Source organism: Patagioenas fasciata, chromosome 23 (assembly GCF_037038585.1).
Source record: "Patagioenas fasciata isolate bPatFas1 chromosome 23, bPatFas1.hap1, whole genome shotgun sequence".
Lineage (NCBI taxonomy): Eukaryota > Metazoa > Chordata > Aves > Columbiformes > Columbidae > Patagioenas > Patagioenas fasciata.
Window position 1 is genome coordinate 1,446,505 of NC_092542.1, and position 22,373 is coordinate 1,468,877.

The 22,373-nt window shown below is 50.0% G+C and overlaps 1 protein-coding gene across 2 annotated transcripts in view; it reads right to left on the reverse strand.

Moving 5' to 3' along the window:
• Positions 1–22,373, reverse strand: part of SKI (SKI proto-oncogene) — an 85,850-nt gene that overhangs the window by 17,786 nt on the left and 45,691 nt on the right. Inside the window, exon 3 of one of the 2 annotated variants that reach the window (XM_071798593.1) lies at positions 14,071–14,274. The exons of the other annotated variant lie outside the window; for it this stretch is intronic. Within the exon in view, the coding sequence (XP_071654694.1) occupies positions 14,071–14,274 (204 nt within the window). The remainder of the gene's footprint in view (positions 1–14,070; positions 14,275–22,373) is intronic. 2 annotated transcript variants of the gene reach the window in all.

Consider the following 22,373-nt stretch of genomic DNA (forward strand, 5'->3'; position numbering starts at 1 on the left):
TGTTGTTTTAGTACAAAGCCCAGGCCAGACGACGTCTGCCGAGCGAACAGCACCGCGCCTCCGGTGAAACCAGCAACGACCTCCGGCAGCCCCGAACCCAGAAACCTGATTCTGAAATGGGGGGAGGAAACGCAAATAAATCTCATCGCTCCTCTCTTGCACCAAGGTCGGTAAACCTGGGATTCCTCCTCCACCCGAGGCTTCCCTGCCGCTCGCTTTTTCCTCGCAGTGAGGAAAACCGCCCCGCCGGTTCAACCAGGCGGTGAAGCCCCGACCCCGACCCTCACTCTTTTATTTCGTTGTTCTGCTTGTAAATCTGAAAACTGAAACAAGCCACGCAGAGCCAGAAGCAGAGCAAAAGCCACGTGCAAATGCGGCTGTCGCTATCTCAACGTCAGCGTCAAATCCCTCAAATTTCAAATTTCACCCTCGGATTTCTTATTCTTCTTTTGAAGAAACATCTGCAAAGGGAGCTGGGGATCTGTTAGGCGAGGTACTGTGTGCTGGCTCTTGGCTGGTGCAACTGGAAGCCTCTTTTCCATTGGCTAAAAGTCTGTTTTGTCCTTCCAGTGGAAACTTCAAAGTTACAGCTTGAAAAGAATTCCCTGCCCTGTGGTTTAAAACAAAACAAACCCCAGAAGTTCGGCTCACGCTTCCCACCGGTCGAGCCGAGCCAGTGGCCGAGACCAGTACAAACCAGGCTGTAACTGGAGCTGACGGAAGTTGTGCCACCAGATTCACCAAGGAGAATCCAAATTTCCCCTCTGAGCAGACCTGCTGCACCCAGCCCCTGCTGGATTGTTTGTGGGGTCACGGTTCTGGGAATTCTAAAGCTGTTTGTGAACTAAACCTCCTCGGAGTTTCTTTGAAATGAAACCAGGCTCTCTCGCTGTAACTGCACTTCAGCTCCAGCGCCCAGCTCTCTCCAAGGCACCAGCTCCTGCATCGTGGAGACACGGCCACTCTGCCGGCCAAGAATCCCATTTTAATTTCTGATGTTACATAAAAGAACGAGTCTTCCCCTTGTGATTTCCACTAATATCAGCTCTCTACCAGGCACGGAGCTCTTCCCCAAATACCAACTAATGCCTGATGAGCTTCAGCACCCAGCTGATGGAGCCGGGAGGGGAGCGGGAGCTCTGCACCCATGGGCTCACCCGGTGCTCCTGTCCCAGCCCTGCAGACCCGGCCGAGCTCTGGGCCCCCGATTCGGGTTCTCCCCCAGCTCCTCGTGTGCCCACAGAGCTCCCCAGGGCACGGGACCTCCCCGCATTCCACACCGCGATGCAACCAAAGCCACCAGCATCCCCACTTTTTGTCTTAACTACAAGGACAGGCACTTGTTAACAGAGACCCGTTTGCTCTTCAGAACCTCTTCCTCTTGGCTTCAAATGGCTTTCACCTCTTGCTTTGGCACCTTTCCCAAGCACGAGCTGTGCTCACAGGTTTCACGGCTCTGAGGGCGACGCGCTAATTTACCACCACGGTTACAGCCCCGTCCTGCTGGAGCTTGGTGTCTTTTGTCTGAAGGAGAAGAGCAGCAACCACACAGTTAAGGATATTTTAGGTGCCAATAGCTTTAAGTAAGATACCGAGCAAATTTAATAGCATTAAAAACAACTTGATCCTCCTTCATGTCTTGTCAGTCCAGGCCATTTCTGTACCAACACAAGTTTTGAGGGGTAACTTCTCACCACCCGTATATAGAAGACAGGAAAAAGCTCAATTCTTTGCTTACAGAATGTTTGAAAGCTGCAGATGGGCAGATGCTTCCTTAAGCACCCCACAACTAACGTGCTCCACGATTCTAAGAAAGCCACAAGAAGCTCATCTCCTTTAAGTAACAGTTATTACTTCTGAAACCTCCCCAGAGCTCCAAGGATAAAGGCAGACAACCTATTACAGTCTTAGACTTCCAAAGCTGCTTTTGCTGCCTTTAGAAATGAGCAGCACATGCTCTTTCCACCCGAGCGGAGTGAAGGAGCGAGGAGGAGGAGCGAGGAAGGCCCTGGGCTCGCTCCTCCCCGCAGTGCTGGGCAGTGCTGCGGCCACCAAGGGTTTGCTCTGGAAGCCGCTTGTGTGTTCCAGCCAGTGACTTGTCTAAATAGAACTAATTTTAGCGAGAACGTTCACCAGGCAGGAGTCACACACTTAGAAAAGGGCTTTTGTCCTTCCAAAGGGCTGGTAACACTGAGAAAAGAGGAACGGTTGCAACAGTTACCAACAAATTCAAATTACTGAGCAAAATATTACCCTACAGTGATGATCAAGAGGAACAGCAGCACCAAAGAAGCCGCCGTTCGCAAACCGTCTCACTCAATATACAAAAAATCGATAAAAGACCACCCTTTTTTTTCCAACATAAACTCACCTTTTGACTACAGGCAAGCGATCTAAGAGGAAATGCCCAGAGAACGTATGTGAGCACACATAGAGAGATACACAACATATTTCAAAATCCCTATTTTGCAGACCGTCAAATGAGGCAGCAAAAGATGATTTGAAGGGAAAAACGGCCATGGAACGGGCTGGACAGGAGGGGGAAATCTGGGACACTTTCTGCTCTTGTGTAACGTGATGGATTTTAAGCCTTTAGGGGAGAACCGGCTGAGCAATATCCCAGTGCAGCGTGACCGCGCAGCCACATGGGTTCTGTCTGCTACAGCTCTATTAATAGGAGAGATTAGAGAGGGTTTGCCTATATACAGCCTGCACCTACCAATTCAGTTCCCGACCTCTCTCCCCGCTGCATTTCTTCCCATTGCCACGGGGGTTCCCGGGGTGCCAGACCATGAGCAGCACCCAAAGGGGCGCAGGGGATCCCCCGAGGGATCTGCTGCCCCAATTCGGTCTCCAGAGCTGACACAGCATTCAAACTGCTGTTCGCATCTGGTCAGAATTAATAGGCTTTAAACACAAATTAACTTTTAGTACTTTGGTGAACTGCAGAATTTAGGCCTGGGTTGGTGTATGTATAATGAGTTATGTTTGTTGTGCCCAGACAATAAATATGAACACCCACCGGACACAACATCCAGTGGTTTTTCTCTCTCACTTCTCACTTTCTGGTTACAACATGAGTTCTCTTCCACGCCCCCATTCTGTGTGTGGAACGCGCCTGACCCCTATAAAGACGGTCACATAAATATCTGGTGACCTCACAAGTATGAAAATAAGCTTATGTGAAAGAAAAAGTATATCTTCAGGGCCTTTGGCACTAAGTTTCAATTATTTTTAATTGCCTGGAAAATTAAAGTAAGAAAATAGTGTGGTATAAATGCTAGGGCACATTATTAAGCCATTTTCATAATATCTGAGCCATAAGCTTAATAGACAAAAAGGGTTTTTCTAAGGCTCGGTCATCTGTTCGATATGAATGGTCCGTCTGTTCCCAGGCTTCCTCCAGGGGTAACTGCACCGAAATATTCCCTGATGGAAACCAGACCCAGTGTGACCTGGTGGGCAACCAGAACTCCACAGAACCTCCAAAACTTGGGTTTAATTACAAAGCACCACGGAGTCTGGACTGCGGCCTGAGACCAGGAATACAAAGAAAGGAGCCGAGAGAAAGTCTGGAGCTGGGAACGCCAGCATCCCTGCCTCCGCTTGCCTTTTTTCCAACCATGGTGTGGATTTTATTCTTCTAATTGTCAACACAACTGGCTTTCAAACCGCACGGTGAGCACGACCTCCAAGGACCAGCTGAAGCGTCCCCTTCTCTCTTCTCGTGGAGCTGCGCCTGACACGGCACCGGCTGCGCCGCGGCCATCGGCCCAGAGCTAAACCAGCCCCGGTATCACCATGGCTTCCAACTCTTGTGTTTTCCCTTCTTGTTTGAAACTTTGAAGCCTCAAAGCCAGTTAGGAGTTGAACTTTTCTCCCGAAGCCTACAATGCAGCAATGGAAACGCACCAGACTTGGAGCCGTACTGGATGTTAAAACCAACGCGAGCAGGCTCGCCAAAACAAAGCCAGCAAAGCCTTACATAAGCACAGGCTGCGGCTTCCGCGCCGGGCCGAGCAGAACCAAGGTGGTGGTATAAATTAGCAATAAATCCCTGATAAAAAGTCCCAGGATGAGGAAAATCAGGCCCGTGAAAGCAAACGCTGTAACGTCGGTACGAGCGGAACGAGGATCAGCCTGTGTGCAGCGCTCACTAACACAAGTAGTTTCACAGGGCCTGCATTTCAAGGCTGTTTGCACACATCTAGCGTGTAACAGATTTCTAAAAACCAAGCGAAGAGATGGTGCGTATCCATCTACAGCAGGGACAGGAAATTGCTGCCTAATGACTGAGGCTGAAGTGCGGGTGGATCGTGCACAGAAGGGAATTTAATAACCACAGACTGAGTCCTGCGCAGGAAATTGTGATAACACAGATGAAGGGCTCAGATCGGTGGGGTAGCATGAGAAATGTCAAACATCTGCACTCAGACGCACGCTCCCTGGCTTCTGGAAGGAGGGAAGGGGAGAACGACCGGTCATTTTCAAGAAGACAAATTCAGCACGAGGTCCTGAGCCGCTGGGCTGGGCAGCACCGTTGTGTATTCCCGGGTAATTCGCTGTGGATGCGCAGCACCCAAAGCAGGCTCAGGCATACGGAGAGACAAGGATGAAGACCAGCAAGACCACCATGTGGAAAAATGGTCCAAAAAGGACCATTTTACTTCTTGCTATGAGGAATTCCATCTCTTCTGTAGCTCTGGAAGACAATTTTCTTTATTCTCTCTCTCCACTGAGGGAAACAACAGGTTGGGGACGTTTGTCTTCTTGCCTCTCCCATGTCTTTGTGAGCTGTTGCCTGGCTCTATTTCTCCATACAGCTTTAATATGGATCCACACACGAAGGGCTTTTGTTGCGTTGTTTAACGGGATACTTCTCCTGCTGTAATCTTGGTAAAGAGACCCACGTATGGATCTGAAGAGCATCTCGAAAGGAGACTGAGTGGAATAAGAAGGCAGACAGACTGAAAGAAGATTAAAAGTTCACTGGATCCCCAACTCCATGCAAAGCATGGGAACTGCTCCCCCCTCTCCAGCCTACACGGACCTGATTCCTGACACCGCATCGAGAGGCGAGAAAGCACAAGAATAAAAACCCAGCGAGATCCAGAAGGTTTTATCTTATGCTCGGGACAGGTTTAATCTGCTTGCACAGGAGATGAAACCACACTACACGCAGGTGGTTTTGTTTTGGATATCCACCATCAGTAGACTCGAAACATCCCGTTGTAAAGCGGCGCGCTGTGATTTACAGCATCACCGCGCTGGTTGTGAGAGCTGAAGCTTTTCTTTTTTTCTAATGGTATTTGGCTTGGCTTGCTTCTCTGAGCTGCTGCTGCTCTCAGGTTCAACAGGAGACATGTTTCTCTAAGCTGATTTCTCTGTGGCTGAGGGTTTAATCAGATCAAAGTAGCGATTAAAACATGGACGGCAACCACAAGCCTTAAAGGGATAGCTCTGCCATTACACCCTCTCCCTTTCCCCTTTAAAATCAGAAGCGGAGCAATATCTCTCTCTGGCAAACGTCAGGGGTCAAAATACCTTCAAAATCTGCTGCCTTCAGGGCCACCTTTCCTCCAGCAAGCATGCAAAGCTGCTGGTGAGAAACTAAGCCATGCAAATGAATTAAGGGCTGCACTTCATGTGAATGCATTACCACCACCAGACACCCCGAAGCTGGGTTTGTGACACTCGCTTCACTCCGACACGTGAAGTCCTGGCACAGCTCCCCAGACCCCGTCAGTGCTCCCGATTCCTTCCTACAGCTCTGCGCTCGCTGCTCTGCAGGTCCGCGGTTCTTCCCATCCACCCAAAGACAGCACAACAGCAGGTTCAGGGTGGTGAGAAATGTAAATGGAGCAGCATTTCCACAGCTCTGCACAGAGTGAACCAAACGTCAAGGCCAAAAAAGCTTTTTTGGTGACAATTAATTTCAGAAATTAGGCCTGATTTTCCAGCAGCTTCCACCACGACCTGTCTGAAGAGCCACCGAGCGGTGCCGGCGCTGCGCCAGCCCCGTTCCCACCTTCGAAGGGCACAACAGACCGCGAGGGACGCACCCCGGGCCCGACCTGCGGGGTTCTGGCTCCTGATCCTGTTCTCTAACTCCAAGAAACCACTGGCAGTTTCAATGGGCATCGTTTTCAGAGGTGTAGAACAGGAACAGCTTCTCCTGAGCTCCATGGAAGTGCCACGCCAGGAGCACCAAGGGACGTTTCCAACTGACGCAGAGGTGCGCGTGCCGCTGGAAGTCACCGTTCATTTGGAAAGCCCCCCTGGCAGCTCAGTCCCCTCCTCGCTTCCATCAGTCACACCTTGGAGACACCAGCTCCTTGGTATGTGGGATAACATCTTCTTCCAAGCTATTCTTGACACTCCACTCCTACTCCCCTTCTATGCATTTAACCATTTTAAAGCTGATTTGGGTCATGACTAATAGGATTAGATACCAAAATCATGCGCTGTTCGCGGCAGTCACTGCGGAGCTAACAGGGTTGCTGTGGAATTCAAGCTGGGGTAGCTCTCAGGTGGGTGGGAAAGCATTCGTGTTATGTGCTCTTTCTTCTCCTTTTTAATTAATATTAAACTGGGCAAAAATCCCATCAAAAAAAACCCAAACACCTCAGCTTCACTCTTTTTATAGTCGATTTCTTGGCCTATCCGTCTGAAACCAAAACTGTTAACGTGGGGTGCTGAAGTGGCCTTCAAGCACTGCCAGGAGTGACCGTCTCCTGTTTTCATAGCAAAAAATGCTAAAATACAAGAAGACAACACCTCTCCCTCGTCCCCTTGTGACGACTGCAGAATGATCTGTTTATCTGCTGCAGCTCCAAAGCCCGAGGGTCAGGATTACTGTATTTTATTCCTGGCTCTGCTACTGAAGTGATGTGAATAGCTTTAGGTAAATCAAATAACGCATACGTTTCATTAAACTACATTAGTGTAAACAGCATCAGAATATCTAAAGGAGTTTGAGATTTTCAAACAAAAAGCACTACAGAAACGAGACTAATGTTTTCATAGAAAACAAAAAAAACAAATAATCTAATTTTCCTAATTCTTTAATAGGGTTAAGCACCATTAATTCCAGCTGGGAAACAACTCAAGATGGAGCTCATGAGTTTTGTCTTCTACCTGTTGAGCATTCAGTTTTTAAACCTCTTCCTGCACCTTCCAAATGTCTGCAGCAAACTACTGCAGGAAATACTCCCTTGTTTTCTCTTTTCCCTAGAAAGGACTCTGCAAATTCCCATCCAGGACAGAAAGAGGACACCGGTACCCCCTGCACGGTCCCGGTGCCGCTCGCGGAGTGCTGAGCTGGCAGTTCTCTCTGCCCTCTCCTCCCTTCTCCATGTCAGATGCCATTACTGACCCACGTTTGTGTCTGGTGCAAGCACCACCTCTCCGGGCCCTCCCGCCCATGTCCCCAGGGCTGGGGACGCCCACAGCTCATCAATGGCTGCTGGAATCACCTGGGGGCGTTTGTCTTCCTCCTCCTCTCCGCTGGCTCCTGTTCAAGCCATGCCCGCTAAGGATGATCACGACGGAGGTCAACATTTGCAGAGGTGCAGAATAAAACCAGCAGGCGCGCGAGCTGGGCAAGGACGGAGCTGCCTCGCCAGCCGAGGCTTCACCTGAGCGACTGAACAAAATCAGCCCCTTAGGACTCCCGCTTTGTACTTGATTTTAAATCAAAATGCTTCACATGGTCAGATAAGCACTATAGAGAACGCTCAATTGAGTATTCGGATGTCGCAGCCAGATCACATCTGTATTACCTCTATTATATCTGAGTATTTCAGCCCAAGCACAACATCAGCTGTACACTACTGAATTCTAACGTTCATCAGAGGTTTGAGCAAACTCCAGTTTTACACCTCTGAGCACACAGAGCCGAATCTTCCTTTATGGAACGCACGAGCATGACGCTTTCATTGCGCTTTTAACTTTACCACAGGTACGCCAGGTTGAAAGGGAAATGGTCACCGTTACCCCCGCACTGACAAAAACACGCTTACCGCGTGCTCGAGGAAAATAAGTCAGCTCATTTTCAGCCCTCGACTAGCAAACACTTTTACTACGGCCATACATTCCCTATCCCTCACTTACCTACGGACAGGTGTCCAAGCAGATGGGCTCTGCCGGCATCACCCCAGCAGTGCTGAGAGCCCTTTGCCTCCATACACCTCACAGCCCATCTGGAAAACGACTGCTGGGCTCCACGGGGTGATCTCCCACCACCAAAATGGATTTCAGACCAGAGCAAAGGCACCAGACTCCCTGCTCTACAACTAAAAGCCACTCTGTGTGTAGAACAAACGCTCTGGTAGCACAAGGGCCGTGTCCAACCCCCTCTCAGAGCTCCGATCCGTTCCCGAGGCTCAGCTGGTCTCGGTCTCTCTAAGCCAGCTCAGCAAGGCTCCGCCTGGGGACCCAGAGAGGGAAGCCCGGTGCGTCCAGGCTTTGCTGATGGACCAGAGCTGATTATTGAAACTTCTGCCAGACGCTCAGAGGATCCACGGGACGAGCGCAGCGGGGCAGGTGTCTGAAAATAAAGAGAAACCACCGAGTCCCCTGGGAGGAGAAGGAGGAGGGGAATGGCCGTGGTGTAGAAAAGGGAAGGGGCTGGTTGAGAGAAATGCTATAAAAGCACCATGACGACAGAACAGGGTGATGGAAAGGTCAGTCCCTTTCAATAATGCTCTTTTTTTTCTTGTTCAAATGAAACACTTGGCCACGTCCATCGCCAGAGTTCAGTTGGAGGTAAATGACCAGACAGGGGGGCCATAAAGCGTCTGGAGCCGTGTGGCTGACCCGCTGGCCCTGCTCCGGCTCCTACCAACGAGTCCACGGCTCCGGAACCGCACCACGCGAAAGCTGCGGCCGCAGCACCGAGCTGGACCCTCAGCCCTATTGACCACCAACAAACACCTTCTGATGCCCAGAGCCTCACCGAGGACCGCAGGAGTGAAAAGGAAGGTATTTTCAATAATGGAATAGTGATTAATCCTGATAGGCATGCAGCCCTTACAATTACTTTTCAGCTGTTAGTGGTAGGTGGTCAAATTATACCTTTCCATCCATCACAGCTCCCAGCGCACTGCACATCTCCTCGGTACATGAAGCACTGCAAGGATTCAGAACAATTAAACCTAACCACTGAGTAATTCCCACTCGTTTTTTCCCCCTAGCATGAATTCATTCTTTCTAGTGCTTCAGGAAAACAAATGTAAGCTCTAGAGCTCCAACTCAGTTTTAACGTACAAAAACGGTGCATTATACCACGAGACGCGACACAGAGATCCATTGTTCCACAGTACTGGGTGCTGTGGACCAAGTGGCCATTTAAAGTTTTCATCTGTGCAGTCCACAACCTCGCGGAATGAGCAGCGAGGCTCTGAAAGTATTTAAAGAACAGCATTAAAATGGGGGGTTTGGATGTGCCGAGCAGAAAGAGAAACCCCTGGTAGGGAAGGGGCAGAAGAGCGCAGGCAGAGACGGGGACAGTCCCTGCTGTCTCGGTGCTTCACAGCGTGACTCAATAGATCCTAACAACGCCTGTACCATAGCAAGTGTCGTTATCATTATTTAATAATGGGGGTAACTGAGGTAGAAAAATAGGAACGTACTTGTCCAAGGTCACACACCCGACCAGTACCAGGACAAACAGAATCGCATCTCCTAACCCCAGCCTCGTCCTTCCCCACGTTGGCCCATGGTGTCCTTTCGGTAGCATCCGCTCCGTTGTGACTCCGCGAAGAGATCGCCAGAATGGAAAAGAATTTGAGCTGTTAAATTACGTAAGTGTGCAGTCACCACCTAGCAATGGAGAAAAAAGGGCTGGATATTTTCAGTTACAACTAGATTTTCTAACCAGATGGCCAGGAGAACTGACGTCACTCACATTCCAAATTATAGAGCTGCCTGAGAGCTGCGCCAGCATTAAGGATGCAACCAGGCCTGCATTCTAAGCCATTTTTCCAAAGCCCATTCTGCAAAATTATCAGGAGGGGTTTTGCCGTCGTTCTTGCTGCACGGTTGAAAATCTGCTTCTTCGGGGCCACACCGGTCCCAGATTCCCTTGGGGATGTTCCCAGCCCTTTTTCCTGCAATGAGGTCCCAGTTCAGGCTCGGCAATCAACACAAGCTTCAGAATACGGCTTAACGGGGTGCTCAGGAATAATCCTGTTCTAATGCAGTGAGGGCCTCCCAGGAGGAATTGTCCACTGGCACTGGCTGCTCCCACCCAAACCAGTGCAGAGAACCCCGGCAGCGCCAGCAATAAGGGGAAAGGACACAGAAACCTGCTGCTTCTGGAGCTTTAATTCCAGCTTCAACACCGAATCAACTGAAATACTCCAGGTCTGCTGTACTTTTTGCTGCTCTCTCTTTTTCCTTTTTAAATTTAAGAGCAAAAAGTCAGGAAGCAGCCAGCAGGAGCTCTGCAGCACAGGGAACGCTGGATCGGAGTCAAATGTAAGAACCTCCCCATCCCCGCTAAGGAAAATGTCTGAACGAGTTCCAAAAAAGCATCAATCACTGGCTGGACATTTTCCCACCTTCAATGAAACAAAACACATAAGGGGCCCTCAAAACATTTTTAAACCAAGCTATGAGAGACCAACAGAGAAAACCAGAGAGAGCTGCAACCGCAAGATGTTGGATTTCATACTACAGCACCTTCAGAAACGAGAAAAGTAACCATGTATTGTAAAATACTGATATTACTGTACATGGGCAGCTGGGCACGTTTCCACGGAATGCCAGTACCGAGAGGCTGTGGAGTGCATACAGATGTGCCACATCCAGCTGTGGCAGGACCGACACTGCGGTGCTCAGCACCTCGTCACTGGGCACGGGTCGATCACAGTTCAGCCTGTGTTACGAACGGGCCTTGAAACCAGAGCAGAGTCACACACTGGTTGGCATTACCACTATTTTAAGACCACCTATCAAGAGTCTGTAATTAATACAGATTTGCAAAGCGTTCTGAGATCTGTAGATAGAATTACAATGCACTATCACTACTTACACAGTAAAAAAGAGCAGCAGGAAAGAGCCCTTTCCACTGGCTTTTATCCTTAAAGACACCGAAGAGGAATGTTAGCCATTTGTTGCAAAATAGAAAATGTTGAAGGTGGTAAAAGAGAAGGAGTGGTGAGAACAAAGGAAGTTCTGGTATTTCTAGCAAGAGGTATATTTCTTTAAACCAACCCCTGCACAAATAAGCCCAGTATTAGCTGAGTCTGGAAGCTGGCACAGGAAAACCTGCCAAGTTTCCATGCAAAATAAAACCTTTTATTTGTTCAAATTTCTCTCTCTCTCCACCCTCCCCAAGCAAAAGAATCGGGGTTTGGCACAGAATGATGAATTATACATTATAGCTTAATTATGCTGAAATACGCTAAGGAGGAATCAAACTTTGCGGGGGGAAGCGGGATGGAAAGAAGGAAGAGAACGTGGGGTAAAGTAAGAAGGAAAAGAAAAGGAACTCAAGGAACTTTTGGAAGGCTGAGACAGGGCAGGACGTGCTACTGCTCACAGGTTCAGCAAAAACGCCAAATAAAACAGAATAGGGAACGAAGGATTTCAAAGATGTGCAAAACCAGCCCTGAGCTGGACATCCAAATGCGCCTCCAGCAACGCAACTCCACAGACACCGGCAACTCTGTGGCTAAACCAGCACCCTTGGTCATAAACACGAGACGCCACACACACCCCTACATCTGCTATTTGTGTTAAAAAGCAACGCTTGAGTCACTTTATAAATACTTTTAATCAGTGAAAACCAGATATTAATTGCAAACTTAATGTATTGTAGATTGAGATGCTTCTACGAACTCAAGAACTCTCCAAGGAACATACTGGGATTAAATAATAGTCTTATAGTCATTAAGGGCTCTTTGCTTCTCCATGCGTTGGGTTTTCTGGTACTAACTGGTATTTTATTACGCATCAGTTGTCCCAGACCATTGATTATCTATCATGATCAAGGGGGGTGAATAAGGGTTGTTTGACTACAGCTATTAAAGATCCATAGGATTCGTTAAAAAGGGAATAATTACTCCACTGCTTTTATGGTTTCTCTTGGCTCTCCCATCCTTGATGGTAAGAAAAGCCCATGGTTCTCGGGGATTAGAGGCACAAGCCAAGGTCTCCTGCGGTTCAGAGCCCACCGAGGTGTGCGGGGCTGGATTCTCCAGCAACCACGTTTTAACTGCCAGTAAAATGCCTGAGCTCCTCCATTATTTGCACCATAGCTTATTTGTTCCATGACAAAGAGGATCGCAGCTCCGCAGAGCATGCTCAGATCACCGCTTTGCCAAATTTGGGCTTTATTTAAGAAAACCAGATCCAGAAGACACAGTAATGTAGGAACTGGCTCCAGGCATCCCAGTCTCCAGGCTCGGGAGCATCACCCTCAAGGTCTTAACAACGCACACCGCATGTCCCTGTAAATCATGTGCGGTCTGTGGAGTCAAGTCAAGTCCTTGAGAGAGTGAATATTCCAGACATACAGACAAAATAAACAGCCTTACAACCCAAACATCCAGCACAATTAGACTAAATTGTTGATCATTCCAACAGCCTGAAAAGAATAGATGATGCAGAAACATCTGTGTAAATTAAAAGAATACTCGCCGCCAGGAGCCTTACTTGAGATTGCAGGATGCACTAGAAACACTCCGAGCCCTATTCCTACCCTGCGTGCGAACTCCCAGACAGCTGGTACGCGTTTATATTTTGTTAATATAGTTTACCGTTGCTATTCAGACTTACAGTAAGGTAGCGAATGCTTTTAGTATAAACCATCTTTTTGAGAAGCAAATGTTTTTGCCCTAATTCAACAGGAACAGCTGGAACGATGGCATGCACAGATAACGCGGGAAGCGAAGGAGGGCAAAGCAGGTATTATTATCTTCACTACATAGCTGAGAGCTTTGGAATTCAGCTTTAAAACAAACAGCAGAAGCACTAAGCACAGGAGGTCACGATTCTGGTTCGAGCCTCTACTACAGTGTGAATAAGAATGAATCTGGTCTCGGTGTCGCTGTGAAATGGAGCCCATGTCACGGGTGGGACGGGAAAGGGACACCCTGGTGTGCACGGGAAGAAACGCATGGCACCCAAGGAACGCCGAGACAAGGGCGATGGAGCCAGGCCAGCCCTGCTGAACCGCCATGGAGAGTGAAACCTGAATTTGGGGGGAACATCCAGACCGTTCACTTGCACAGATGATCCTCCTTAAGCACTAATTCCCACAAGTGGGTGAGAATTCAACATAATTCAGTTCTTTCGATTGTCTACCCAGCATCCCGGACTGACAGGAACCTGGAGCAACTCCAAATGGTTGTTGGGAAGAAAGAGGAAAAAAATAATTAAAATGACTAGCTGAAATGCTTCAAAGTAACAGATGAACTGATGCAACGGGAAGACATTTCTTCTCTCAGCTCTTTACGGAACGAAGCTTCAACTAGATGATGAGCTGCTTAAACTTCAGCTAAAATTCTGGATGTTTTTTTCCATTCTGAGGTCAGAACTGTCTATTTAACAAGGTCTCTTTCCTACTTACATACGCATATGCAGTTTACAAACCCAGTCAAGAGAGACATTTTGTGCCATTTTTGCTAACAGTTCAGCAAAGTCTTGAGCACCTATTTAGCACTCAATCTATGAGTCAACACTTCAGCAACCCAGCCTCTAATCTGCTGGTTTTCTCCTATGGCAACCACCATGCTCACTGACATGAAAACATGAACGAAAGAGAGAAAAGGGGGAATGGGATTACATTTTGCCAGCTCAGTTTCTTCTATGATCAGACTCAAAGTGAAACATCGTGGTTACCAGACGCTGCAGAGCTGCCTGCGGATTCTTCTCCAGGTCACACAGAAACGTATGGAGAGGAAGGAAGAGAAGGAGGCTGGGAAAGGACAAGATCTGGCTCTGGAACCTCTGCGTTTCTCATCCCAGCGGTGGCCCAGAATGCTGATGCGGGTGTCTTTTGAAAGTTAACATTTAACAGAGATTTCGGGCCCACCGAATTCCAAGAAACAAAATAAAAATAACCTCTTGCCCTGTTCGAGCTCCAGACCGTGTTGCAATGGAGATACTCGAAAGTGCCCTTCCTGCAGGCCGTGTCTGAGCCGGCGAAAGAGAAGGGCAGATGTGGTGAAGTTCACCAAGCGTCGGAGGCTTTGTTTGAAACCTCGTTTCCTGGTCTCCTTTCAACGCTGCCCTTTGCTCTGCAGCTGGATGCTCTTCAAATTGACCCTGTTGGAAAACATCAGGACATCCTACAGGACATCAGGACATCCTACAGGACATCGGGACATCCTACAGGACATCGGGACATCCTACAGGACATCAGGACATCCTACAGGAACAGCCACATTCTAAATAACATACGTATGGACAATTTAAACCAAGATCAACAATAATAAAACCCCACGCGAGCTCGTCCGTCCTTCTCTTACCACAAATCCCTTGCGCCGCGGGCCGGGCGATGCGGAGCCGCTGTGGTGCTGAGCCTCGGCCTGTTCGCTCACCTTTACCCCAGGTTAAACACCAGCATCCAACAGGCACGTGCAACATTGTTTGAAAATAGAATTATCTCTATTTAGTGAAATAGAAAAGATACCCCGGACCGTCTGAAGCAAGCACACATTGACCCTGAGATTGCCTTCAACACACAACATTCTAATGGGTTTCTGTTTTAAACAATCTTTTACCCGTGAAAACAATATACAAAATAGAACACGCTTCTTGAGTATTTCTGAGAATATTATCTACCTGTAAAAACAATTATACTGAGCCCTACGGTGCAAATAATTACGCCCAGAGAGTACAGAATGTGTTCCCTTACTTCTCCCAGTTCGAATGCAGAATGGGGCAGCCAGGAGCGCCCAAAATGTGACGCCGGAAAGTTTACACAACTCAGACCCGATCATTTCTTTTAAAGGCAAAACCACCAAAGTTCTGTGACTCAGCATTTCTGAGAGAGGTGCCTCTAGGTCTTCAAAAGAGGGAAATTCCTTATAATGAGGAACAACTGAATATTCCACCATGAGAAACTGCACCGAGGGGTTTTTTCGCTTCAGCTATATGTGCCTGTATACGCCCTCTGACTATTTCTGAAGGCCGTAAAACCAAAACTCGGGGGACAAAAACCACAAAAATCCTGTCTGGTTTCTACACAAAACCATAAATCGGTCCCAGCTCCCCCGAAACCCAGCCCCGGTCTGTCGGAAAACAGCTCTCCAGACCCCAACACCACCAGCCCAAGCCGGAGCGGCTCCAACGGCACGCAAAGAGCCCCCGAGTCCGTGCAGAACGAGGTGCGGGACAGACCAGGGCAGGATCGACCCCTGCGGGACTCCCACCAAGCACAGGAGACACGGCAAGGGCTGACGGGGGGTCCGTTTCACGGCTGCCTGTATTAATACGGCCAGAGACGCAAACAGTTTCTGAAATCGTCCAAACACACAACTACAAAGCAATATATTTAACACTGGACATCTCTCAAGGGGACGGAGGACAGAGTACTCATCTGAGGGCAGATCATTTCTTCTTGATTTGTTTTGGTTCCTTCTGCATCCCCTCAGAACACGCAATGCCTCCCGCTTTACAGGAAGCTCCAAGAACTCCCTGGAGTAAAGCTCTTATGATACGAATCCTGGACCGGGGAGCTGCAGAGCAAGACGATAAAACCCATTCACCTCCATTAACAGAAGAGTTGCAGGGGCTTTTATCTGATGCCAGAGGCTGCTACCAAAACTCCTGAAACCGATCTACTGAAATGGAACTTGGAGTGTAGATGGAGAGGGGCAGCGGTTTGAAATCACGCCTAAAAAAGCAGAGCACAGCTGAGACTGACTTAAAAGTATAAGAAAGGCAAGAGACTGCCCCATTAACCCCCAATTCTGCAGATCATCCAGAGGCTTTGACAGAAATACAACCTGAAGCATCTGCCATGGGTGAACCTGAACCTGTTCCCCACACGCGGGACACCTGGCTGGGTTCAGCCCCCAACCAAATGGCCTCTGGGGTCAGGAACCGCCTGCCGATAGCACAGCTCGGCTCCAAACGTGGGGCACAGCCCTGCTCCAAACGTGGGGCACAGCTCTGCTCCAAATGAGGGGCACAGCCCTGCTCCAAACGTGGGGCACAGCCCTGCTCCAAACGTGGGGCTCAGCCCTGCTCCAAACGTGGGGCACAGCCCTGCTCCAAACGTGGGGCTCAGCCCTGCTCCAAACGTGGGGCTCAGCCCTGCTCCAAACGTGGGGCTCAGCTCTGCTCCAAACGTGGGGCTCAGCCCTGCTCCAAACGTGGGGCTCAGCCCTGCTCCAAATGTGGGGCTCAGCTCTGCTCCAAACGTGGGGCTCAGCCCTGCTCCAAACGTGGGGCTCAGCCCTGCTCCAAACGTGGGGCTCAGCCCTGCTCCAAACGTGGGGCTCAGCCCTGCTCCAAACGTGGGGCACAGCCCTGCTCCAAATGTGGGGCTCAGCCCTGCTCCAAACGTGGGGCACAGCCCTGCTCCAAACGTGGGGCACAGCCCTGCTCCAAATGTGGGGCTCAGCCCTGCTCCAAACGTGGGGCTCAGCCCTGCTCCAAACGTGGGGCACAGCTCTGCTCCAAATGTGGGGCTCAGCCCTGCTCCAAACGTGGGGCACAGCTCTGCTCCAAACGTGGGGCTCAGCCCTGCTCCAAACGTGGGGCTCAGCCCTGCTCCAAACGTGGGGCACAGCCCTGCTCCAAATGTGGGGCTCAGCTCTGCTCCAAATGTGGGGCACAGCCCTGCTCCAAATGTGGGGCACAGCCCTGCTCCAAACGTGGGGCTCAGCTCTGCTCCAAACGTGGGGCACAGTCCTGTTCCAAATGTGGGGCTCAGCTCTGCTCCAAACGTGGGGCTCAGCTCTGCTCCAAACGTGGGGCACAGCCCTGCTCCAAATGTGGGGCTCAGCTCTGCTCCAAACGTGGGGCACAGCCCTGCTCCAAATGTGGGGCTCAGCTCTGCTCCAAACGTGGGGCACAGCCCTGCTCCAAACGTGGGGCACAGCCCTGTTCCAAATGTGGGGCTCAGCTCTGCTCCAAACGTGGGGCTCAGCTCTGCTCCAAACGTGGGGCACAGCCCTGCTCCAAATGTGGGGCTCAGCTCTGCTCCAAACGTGGGGCACAGCCCTGCTCCAAACGTGGGGCTCAGCTCTGCTCCAAACGTGGGGCACAGCCCTGCTCCAAACGTTGGGCACAGTCCTGTTCCAAATGTGGGGCTCAGCTCTGCTCAAGACACACACGGTTCACTTTGACTTTGCAGCCTGGGAAGACAAAACCCACCACCTACAATTCAATACCGGGGGAGAGGGCTGAAATCAAGATTCCACCTCCAGAGCACACGAGGATCACATTTCTCCTCCACCCCATCCTGCTCCGCTTCCTTCTTCTCCTTTTTTAATACTCTTCCAGGTCTGGCAACCCCTCTGTTTTTTTTCCCTCCATAGAAACCGCCATAACAGCGAGCGCGAGCCAGGCTGCAGCTCCACAAACACCGCCTGGCCCAGGACGGGCTCCAGAGAAACACGGAGACACAGAAAGAACCGTCCAGGATCCCGGAGGCTGCCAGGCACATCTGATCCTCCAGGGCCTGGTGGGACCCAGCCGGGCCTGGCTGGCACCCACGGGCCTGGCCAGGAAACTCACCGAATGCTGTGCCACACCAGATACCATTTTACAGCATCAAAAGCTTTGCTAAATTCTTGCTTTTGATCTTTTTGTTTGCTTGTTTTCTCCAGGAGGAGAACGAACACGTACAAAAGGAGCGGGATCAGGTACCCCCCGGGCTCCGAGGGTCTCCTAGAACACCAACCAGACTGCGGAATCCTGAAACCCTCGAGCAAAGCCCCAACAGCTCACTCACGTTTCTTTGCAAATAGGGTTTGCGCAAGAAATGGATCTAAACACGCTGGATGAAGGAGGCCTGGCTGGCACTGCCCTTGCTCTGGAAGATGCTTACACAGCTCTGAAGGTCCTATCTGGACTCCAACCCAAACACAGTAAACATTTATCTCTTATAGTAAATATTATCTTTCCCTGAAGAGTATGGAGGTGAACTTCATGAGAGAGGTCAAAGGTTTTAACGTGTGCTGCACTCCGCTGACACCAGCACAGCATCTTATTTGGGAACTTGTACTGCCTCAAGTCATCTTAAGAAGAATTTTGCAATCAAAAGAATACTTTGATTACCTTTCACATAATCATATCCTTGTGCTATTCTTCCTCTAGCTTCATCAATCTCCACGTGCCAATTAAATTAACAGCTCCAAAATCAAGATGCTATGGAAGGAAATGGAACCCAAAGCAGCGGTGAGTCTGGGGCTCTCTGTTGCTCCATTTCAGCTCCTCAGTGCTCACTGTCCCCCGGTCAATTCCCCCATCGCCTCGGCAGCACTGCTAAAGCACAATGCACTGCTAAAGCACAAGGCACTGCCCAGCCCCGCACAACCTCTGCAAGCCAGAAAACAACACTGGAAATCACCAACTGACCTTACACTGAGGTTTTATTTGGGTCACATCCTTCTGGTACGGCTTACAGCGAGTCAACGGCTGCAGCTAACACACAGTAAATAGAGGGGGGACACAGAAGACTTCACACCTTAAACACAACGTCTGTGAGCAGAAACCAAGGATGCGCTGAGGGACACACGAACCGGTCCCGTCCTCAGACCAGTCCACAATGCTGAGAATCAGTGTGAGCAGAACATTATGAAACAGTACCTATCACAGATAATTAAGGACAAATTCAAACACGAGAGAAATGAAAAAGTGCACAGAATCACACTAAATAAGGGACAGTTTTCCATTACAGTTGACTATATCGCAGCACACGTCACTCACATGGGACTTTGCAGACATCAAAATGCATACAAATAAACCAGACATTTTTAACTGACTTTCTGCAGCTGGAGAAACAGGCTTAAGAGGACACAATAATTTGCTGCAAAAAGCCAGTACAACCAAGAGCAAAACCCAGCTCTTCTAAAATTCTGCTCCATGCCCTAACCCACCGTAACGAATAAGACCAGCTCAGCTACGTGTCAAAGGCCACATGGAGCTGAGCAGCACGGGACAGCAGAACATGCCACAGACGGCTTGCGAGTGGAAAGCTCCAGGAATCCAGCTTTTTGGAAAGGAGAAGAAGGGCAGAAACTGCTCTGCTCGCAGCCAAGAGCGTTCCCTGCGGGCTGTGACTGTGACAAGGGACAGGCCTGGAGGCCCCGGTCCTGCAGGTCCCCCGGGGCAAACAGCGATTCAAGGCGGGGAAGAAGAAAGTTCCAACGCTCCCTCCCCACTCCTCCGCTAAGGACAGAGACAGAAGGCTGCAGAGCACCACCAGCGAAGCTGGCATTATGCACCAGACCCCATCTGCTCTTCCATGCTGTCAGAGAAAGAATATGGTGACGTGGTAAACGCAGCAACTGTGGATTTGGGGGGAAAAAGGCCTGGGGCAAACAGCTGGACCCCGTGAGATGCTGCCGCAGGAACACCCAGAAGATCCCAATGACAAACCCACCCGCCCTGTTGGCGGTGGCCTGAAACTCTGTGCCAGGGCGCTGACCACGATCCGCTCTGTAAAGCAGAAACGCAGGAGTTAAAAGACCGGACTCCCCGTTCCCCCGTGCGCTTCGTTCTGCTGCCTCTGGGCACCCCTTTTAACCTTAACAAACGCAAAGAGAAGCAGCAAACAACTCCTGCGTTTCGGTTAAGGCACGCTGGACGTTCCCATCAATGTGCTGCCACGTGACTTGCAGAAAGCCATCTCTGATTTAGCCGAGCTCAGAGGGGCTGGGATCGATCCAGCCCAGCCCAGCCCATTGCGGACCCTCACCAGCGGCCGCCCCGGCGCTGCCAGGGAGCCCCTCTCACCCCGTCACCCGCTGCCGCCTGCTCTGTGACCCCCGCACAGCCACACACTTGGTTGCAGTCCAGAATGCAATCGCACTGGCAATAAACAACTTTTCTCAGAATTTTATTCCCAGCCTCCCTTCCCCATCCTGTGTATTTATCTGAGGCTGTGGTTCAAAACACCCAGACAGAATTATTGCAACCCATCTTTTCTACACGCTGTGCAGACTGTCTCCTCAGCATGATGCATTTTTAATAGGTTTTCTAAATGCAGACAACCAGGCTACTAATAACAAGCTTTTCCCCCCCCTCCTTTCTCTATTCCTCCTCTTAATTTTTATTTTTCACAAGGTAAAGCTGCTGCAGAGGTTTGATGTCTTACCGCACCTTACTCTATATGGCAAACAACTGCAAAATACACAGCATTTGAACTCTCGAGACTGTAACATTCACCATTGGCAACACTCTAGTTCTTGCACGCCACTCAGGTTCATCACAAGTTTTACTCTCCCAAGCCACAAAATGAATACTATTTGAACACAAAATGAACAGAAGATCTCGGGATGCTGGGCACCGAACCAGTGGGAGAGAGAAATCCCAAATTCAGCGTGCCAGCGGCAAAGCTCATCTCCTGCAACACGTGGGGGATTTGGGGAGAACCCCTCCGTGCTGGAGAGATGAGGAAACCACACTATCTGCTTGCACCACCTTCATCTCCTGTCCCATCCACATCTCTCCCACTTCTTTCCTTTGGTGCTGACCCCCCTGCCTCCTCGGCACCTCCCAAATCGTGAGGCCGTCCTTGCACCCACCAACCCATGGAGAAAGGGCTGAGTGTGCGCTGCAATCATTGCTTTAATGCATGCCCAGGTGGGACAGGCAGGTTACTGAATAATAACACGAGGAGGATGGAAGGCGGTGAGCAGGAGGTTCTGGCACCGCACGTGGGTGGATGGACGGACAAACAAAGATGGACGGACAAAGATGGACGGGCAGGCAGGCGCTCCTTGCTGTGAAAGAAAAAGGCATCACCCTCTCGAGCCTTCCTGAACCGACTGCACTCACAGCCTTTAAAAGCAAAGCTGCGACTCAGCTTCACTTCTGCTGAAATAAATATGCATATAAATAAAAACCAGGAGCACTGATGTCATTAACTTCTTTTCCCCCTGCTTTTCCAAAAACGGAACTTTAAAAAGGGGCCAAAATTCAGGAGAAAAGGCTCTACTGTCTCCAGAGCTAAAATGTACCAGTTTGACTTGGCAGCTGAACAACTTTCCACTGATTTGATGCTTTCCCCCTCCTCGAATTCTCCCATCCAAATGCAGCTGGAAATGTCGTTAGAGACAAGAAGAGGCATTTCCTGTGCGGTTCCCCTTCCCCCACCGCATTCTTGGCACAAAAGGCCAGGGAAAAGGGAGAGACAGCGAGCAGGAGGGAAAGCAGAGCAGAGCAGAGCAGAGCAGAGGACAGGACAGGAGAGGAGAGGAGGCGCGGGAGCGCTGGCTGCTCTCCAGCAAACGTACAGCGGGAACTGCACAACCCAAGAGACCATTTACCCCCTTTCTCCGAGGCTCGGACACCGAGTTGGTTCAGCATGGAATGAGGTCCAGGACGCGAGCAGGGACACCGCCGGATCCACCAGAACCAGCCACACACAGCTCAGTTATTTACACCTTAATCCGGCTGCATTAAAACCCCTCAGTGCTCCAAAAGCATCTCAAATAAGGGGGGGTGGACGCGACACAGAGAAAACGCCTTGTTTTAACGCTATGGCGTTCGACCATATTTGATCACCTTTTAAAATATCATTGGTTTGACAGCGGAAAAACCGACCAGAGAGCACACGCTTTGAAAAAAAGCAACAACCAGGGCTTTTCATATGACAAGTTTCCAGCGTCCTGTTTTTCAGAACATGTGTATTCAGCACTTTGTGAAAATTAAATCCCTCCGAGGTATCCAAATCCAAGCACGCACAGGGGCTGGCGCTTGTAAAACCAACCCGCAAGAGCCCCAAGGTTTGGTGGCAGCGGCTGCCCCGTCGCTCTGCTCTGGCCACTGTCCCAGCCCCAGCGCCCCGGCCGCCCCCAAACCGCTCCCCATGTCCCCTGTGAAAGGACCCCCGGCCAAGGCGGGCGCTGCGAGCCCACTGCCCGGTTCACTTAGTCACCCTTCTCCAGAATGGATCAAAGCCTCCACAAAGGTTGAGTCAATTTAAACATTCGGTTTGCTGCTCGAGCTGTGAATTGAATGCATTCTTGGGTGGCTGGGTAGGGATGGGTGACTCAGTCTGTATAAACATTAACTGACTCTAAACCTAATGGAAAAAAGAAATATAGAGAGGAGAAAAACAGAATCGTACGTAACTTCTTGTTTCAGCTGGCAGCAAAACCAGATGAGGCTGATGCGCAATAGCTCGCATGGACTCTGTACCGTTCGGGCTGTTTTTTTCTAGGTAAGTACACCCCTGCCTTAAA